The following is a 6,769-nucleotide window of genomic DNA, read 5'->3' as shown; positions in this document are numbered from 1 at the left end:
GAGCAAAACTTTGACCGTCTGCTCCTGAAACTGCGCAAATACCTGCCCAAAGCTCGTGTGGTGGCGTGTTTCTGTGAGGGCATGACCGTACGAAACATTCTCATGGCCATGAGACGACAAACCCTTGTTGGAGAGTTCCTTTTGGTCGGCAGGTCAGTGGATGAATGAAAAAAATACATGAAGCAAAAATGATCTGCCGTGCTTCGACTAAATAATTACTGGAGCAATTAGAGTGATCATAGATTCTATTGATTAACTCACAAATACACTATATGTTGTTCAACGATTCAACAAACTCCTTGGCACAAATTTTCTCAAGAATGTATTTTACGCCACACTTTTGTTTCCTCAAGGTTTTTTGCTGCAAAGATAGTTTTTGTGATGTCACAATCATTATTATTTTTTTATCTGTTTTTGCACTTTGTTTAAAAATATGGTTTGGGTGTACTGGGGAGTGATTTTTAAATTGTGTTGCAATGTTAGAGTACTGTAGGTCGACATAAATCATGCATATGTCCTCTTCAAAGGAGTAGTTCTCCAAAAAAAATAATTCTGACATCATTTTCAACTTTTACACTTAAGAATCAAAATGATGACACAAGTTGTGTATGTGTGTGTCTGAGCATCCCTGTGTTTGACTTTTTCAGCATCAGCTGCTCAGTCCAGATGAAAAAGTACAGGAAGTTTCACCATCATCATCATCATCATTAACATCTTCATTACATCATCATCATCCTCGTCATTATTATCATTGCATCATCATCATCATCATCATCATCACCATAACATCATCTTAATTAACATTGTTATCATTGCATCATCATCAATGCATCATCATTGTGATTACATCACCATCATCATTGCATCATCATTATTACTTCATCATTGTCATTACATCATTACATCATCATTATCATTGCATCATCATTATTACTTCATCATTGTCATTACATCATCACATCATCATTATCATTGCATCATCGTCGTCATTACATCTTCACCATAATCATTTCATCATCATCATCATCAATGTATCATCATCATCATCAATGCATCATCATCATCATCATCATCATCATTAACATCTTCATTACATCATCATCATCATCGTCATTATTATCATTGCATCAGCATCACCGTCATCACCATCATCATTACATCATCATTATTATTACATCATCATCATCACCATCACCATAACATCATCTTCATTAACATTGTTATCATTGCATCATCATCAATGCATCATCATTGTCATTACATCACCATCATCATTGCATCATCGTTATTACTTCATCATTGTCATTACATCATTACATCATCATTATCATTGCATCATCGTCGTCATTACATCTTCACCATAATCATTTCATCTTCATTATTGTTACATCATCATCATCATCATCATCATCATCATCAATGCATCATCATTATAACATCATCATCACAATTACCTAATTTTCATCATAGTTATCAGTGCATCATCATCATTACATCATCATTATCATCATCATTACATCATCGTCAACATTAATGTATCATCATTGCATCATCATTGTCATTATTATCATTGCATCATCATCACCATCATCATTACATCATCATCATTAATACATCATCATCATCATCACCATAACATCATCTTCATTAACATTATTGTCATTACATCACCATCATCATTGCATCATCATTATCATCATCATTGTCATTACATCATCGTCAACATTAATGTATCATCATTGTCAGTACTACATCATCGTAATTATCATCATTGCATCATCATTGCATCATCATTACATCATCATTACATCATCATCATCATTGTCATTGCATCATCATCATCATCATCATCATTACATGATCATCATCATTGTCATTGCATCATCATTACATCATCATTACATGTTCATCATCATTGTCATTGCATCATCATTACATCATCATTACATGTTCATCATCATTGTCATTGCGTCATCATCATCATCATCATCATTACATGATCATCATCATTGTCATTGCATCATCATCATCATCATCATCATTACATGATCATCATCATTGTCATTGCATCATCATCATCATCATCATCATTACATGATCATCATCATTGTCATTGCATCATCATCATCATCATCATCATTTACATGATCATCATCATTCGTCATTGCATCATCATCATCATCATCATCATTACATGATCATCATCATTGTCATTGCATCATCATCATCATCATCATCATTACATGTTCATCATCATTGTCATTGCATCATCATCATCATCATCATCATTACATGATCATCATCATTGTCATTGCATCATCATTACATCATCATTACATGTTCATCATCATTGTCATTGCATCATCATCATCATCATCATCATTACATGATCATCATCATTGTCATTGCATCATCATCATCATCATCATCATTACATGATCATCATCATTGTCATTGCATCATCATCATCATCATCATCATTACATGATCATCATCATTGTCATTGCATCATCATTACATCATCATTACATGATCATCATCATTGTCATTGCATCATCATTACATCATCATTACATGTTCTTCATCATCATTGTCATTGCATCATCTTCATCAACATCGTTATCATTGCAGGTAAAATAAGTTTCACAGTCTTGGGGTTCTTTGCATTGCCTATAGTAGAAACACACACACACACACACACACACACACTGCTCATTGACTTTAAGTGTCTCTGCTGGCCGCAGTAAGAACCTCTCACACACCGTTATTACCGTGTTTCCTGTTTAAGTCTCAGGTCAGATGAAGGTTCTGTCTGAAGTGGAAACAGCACAAGAGTGCAGCAATTTCTACAGTAACACAGTGAAGTGGACGGAACAGCCTGCGGAAAACTCCTCCTTATTAAAGGAATACTTGATCCAAAAATGATTTCTGTAATCATTTACTCACCATCATGTTGTTCCAGACACGTCTTTCTTCCAAGGAACACAATAGAAGATATTTTGCACAATTTTCAAGTTGTTATTTTCCTTACAGTGGAAACCGACAGTGACCAGGCTCTGTAAAAAAGTCACCATAAAAGTAGTCCATATAACTTGCTTGTTACATTCCCTCAGTCTTCTTTAGGCATACAATAGCTTTGTGTGTGGAACAGACAGAAATTTAAATAATTATTCACTGATAACCATCTGTTCTGCCGAAACTCTGAAATGTCATTTGCATTCGCGTTCCGATTCAAAAACGGCATTCAAACACTTTGTGCCATTTGTTCAAAAGTGTGTTGAAACCCAACATGAATTAAGACTGAAACGCAAGTCTGTTCTTCACACAGGACTACCGTATGGCTTCAGAAGACATTAAATATAACACTTGAATCATATGAACCATTCTTTAATTGGCCTTTTTAGTCATTTATTTAAGTTTCACAGTCATGGTCACTATGAACTATTGTTGTATGGAAAATATTAATGTGATTAATCTTCAAAAATTCTCCTTTCACTGAAAATATCAGCAGACGTTTTGAACAACATGAGCATGAGTAAATGTTAACAGAATTTTCATTTTTGGATGAACTATCCTTGTGTGTGTATTTACATAATCTTTATCGCACTGCATCATCACCCAAATCCAAACTCATAACATATTAATAAAGCCTGCGAGCATATTCCAAGTCAAGTACTGCGATATTCTCTCATTTGCTGGAGTGTGTTTGTTTCTCTTCGGGAGAGTGTGTTTGTTCAATCCACTGAGAGGACCGTACTTCTATTCCCCATAGTCTCATTTTCATTCACGGTAAATTAAATATACTGTTAACCCTGACTGTGATCCACATCTTTCAAAGATTTGCTGCTATGAACTTTGCAAGCTGTTTTTAGATGTACTCATTTTAGCAGTTTGGGAATTATTCCACCAGACAGACATCAAACCCATGCACCCGGTCTCACAGAAATTGCGGAAATTAAATTTGAGCTTGCTTTACTGAGAAAGCATTTGCCATGTTTTGTGTGCAGTATGCATCTGGTCAGCTCTCAGGTCAGACATAAGTAGACTGTCTCCTTCATTTAAGAGGAAACTGCAGGGAAATAGAGCACATTTCATGATTGTTAAAGGCGCTAACGGTCTTTGGGATTTTTGTCCTGTCTGGCTCTCTCACTCAGGCAGGATGGGATGTTTGTGCGGAGGTCTGTGTTCCATGCAGAGGAGCTGTCGACTCTTCGTCATACTCCTCTTCCTCTAGGCAGGGCTGAGAGTGTGAGAGGAATATTTAACACAGAGAGAGAGCAAAGGAAAGAGAGGAAGGTCAGGATGAAAAGGAACGAGAGACAGAGCAGACAGCAGAGATTTGTTTACGCTATAAAGATGTTTGTTCAAATTAGGCAGTAAAAATAATTTACATTTGCAGGATTTTCATCAAATGACATTTAATCTGTAATACCGTCTCATCTACTTTAAGATATTTAAAATAAATAAAATAAAATTGGAGTTTTGTGGCTTTAAGTCCAAATCTGTCGAATTTGGGGACGCATCATTTGTTTTCAACCAGCAACGGCAGATTCTGATCCGTCCCGTAAGAAAGTAGTTCCATGCACAAATGCGTTTTTATGACCGTACTCAGTTCCCCCCCCCCCCAAAAAAAAATATTTTTTCCACATTTTTGGATTGTCCAATTTCTCCCAATTTTTGGACACCCACCATCAACCATGCCCAACTCACCACGCGCCCCACCGAGAGCGATCACGAGGAGGTTACCCCGTGTGACTCAACCCTCCATAGCTACCGGGCCATTTTGGTTGCCTAGGAGACCCGGCTGGAGTCACTCAGCACACCCTTGGATTCGAACCAGCGAACTCCAGGGGTGGTAGCCAGCGTCATTTACCACTGAGCTACCCGGGTCCCCTTTCTAAATGTTTTAAAATGTTCTTGTTCATTGAACTGTGGTATATAAGCAATATCACACTCGCAGTCGTGCTATATGGCCCTATATCAGCACTGCTGTGATTACCTACGGCACTCGTCCTGCAGCCGAATCAGCAGTGCTGATGTAGGGCCATATATGAGGAGTCAAGCATTGATAAGACAACACAAAAAGTGGCTTTAAAATCCATTCTATTGTTTATTTGCTTATTATTGAAGCCATTCATTGCCCAACAGTTCACAGCAGTCCATTTTGCAATTGAATTTGTATATATGTCAGATATTTATTGTAAGGGCTAGTCTAAGCACCCGTCAGTGTACACATGCATCAGACGGACACTTTTGGAGTGTCTTTCTTTGGTTGCATTGCATCGTAATACCGTTTTTAGGTCAATGTGCCAAGATAAACGTCACATCTTGAGATCCCTTAGTTCGGATTTGCTGTGTCTGATTGCAAAATCGAGACTCATCTTGTGCTGTCTGCCGTGGGTAAGTGTGGTTTGTTGTCTGTATAAGATGCACGTTCCCTAAACAGCTGAAGTTTCGCTTACTGGAAACAGGTGGTACTTCAAGCTTGAATTTCGCACTGAATTAACTCATTAAATTGACAGCCCTAATTTTAACGTTTCCAAATTGCATTTGCCATTTGAGATCCATATATTATTTTATTTTTAAGAAAAGGAGGGACAATTTGAAATTAATTTTGATAATTAATTTAAATATAAATCAAAGTTATGCCACAAATGCTGTCGATTGAACTTAACTTGTACTGAATATTCATTTACATTTATGCATTTGGCAGACACTTTTATCCAAAGTGACTTACAGTGCACTTATTACAGGGACAATCCCCCCGGAGCAACCTGGAGTTAAGTGCCTTGCTCAAGGACACAGTGGTGGTGGCTGTGGGGATAAAACCAGCAACCTTCTGAGTACCAGTTATGTGCTTTAGACCACAACACCACCACCACCACTCAAAGTCTTTAAAGTCTTTTGAACATTTTTGGAGTCAAAACCATGTGTGGAATCGGACAGATAGTTTCGAAGATTTCTTTTTTACTGCGATACATACAGAAAAGGCAATCCGGCAATTTTACCGCAATTAAATGCAATTCAATTATACTGCAATTCAACCCTTTTCAGACATTGCGATGATGCATCTCTGCATTATTTAGAAGCGTAAATCTAGCAAACTTTTAAATATACCATATTTACTAATGATTTGTTGTAAAATGATAACATTACACTTTATTTTATATTGCACTGACATAGATTTACCGTTAGCCTAACACGTTGAGAAGCTAATGATGGTATTTTAAGAAAGCATGAAATGGTTTATTTACAGTAATTTAATATTTTCTTTATCTTGTGCCCAGATTCCTGTCATATGAAAAACAAAAATATAACCAAGGACTGTGACCGGGTAACATATTTTGCTATGGAGTGAACATAAAGCAAAGTTTTGTGAACGCAGTTGGAGTGATAACAGGATACTCAAAATGGAGAGGGAAAATTGCTGTCTCTCCTCACCGCCTCCCCTTTCCCTCTTGTTTCCGCCGTGGGCTGACTGTAGGGGGGTTTACAGAAATTAAACTATATGTAAGCTGAACTCTCACAACGCTGATCTTTATGACCCATGTGACACGCAGCGCTGTTCTGCTTGAAGCATTTACACCATACACACACACACACACACACACACACAGACACAAACAGACACACACAAAGGGGTGTTGCAGCGTGAAGCATTTCTATTTTTCCATTGATCATAGTATAAATAATGTGGGGTGGGGGGAAGGTGGGGGTGTTGTGCTTGCTTGTTTTGATTGTTGGGGGGTTACCTCCCCCCATCCCCTGG

At 37.4% G+C, this 6,769-nt stretch overlaps 1 protein-coding gene across 2 annotated transcripts in view; it reads left to right on the top strand.

The window, feature by feature from the left end:
• LOC127631880 (metabotropic glutamate receptor 5-like) overlaps positions 1 to 6,769 on the top strand; it is a 52,617-nt gene that overhangs the window by 21,479 nt on the left and 24,369 nt on the right. For both annotated transcript variants that reach the window (XM_052110273.1, XM_052110272.1), the window contains exon 2: positions 1 to 152. This exon is cut by the window's left edge and continues 98 nt beyond it. In XM_052110273.1, the coding sequence (XP_051966233.1) occupies positions 1 to 152 (152 nt within the window). The remainder of the gene's footprint in view (positions 153 to 6,769) is intronic.

Source organism: Xyrauchen texanus, chromosome 38 (genome assembly GCF_025860055.1).
Source record: "Xyrauchen texanus isolate HMW12.3.18 chromosome 38, RBS_HiC_50CHRs, whole genome shotgun sequence".
In the NCBI taxonomy this organism is placed as follows: domain Eukaryota; kingdom Metazoa; phylum Chordata; class Actinopteri; order Cypriniformes; family Catostomidae; genus Xyrauchen; species Xyrauchen texanus.
The sequence above is the reverse complement of the archived record's forward strand: the minus strand, read 5'-3'. Positions and strand labels throughout refer to the sequence as shown.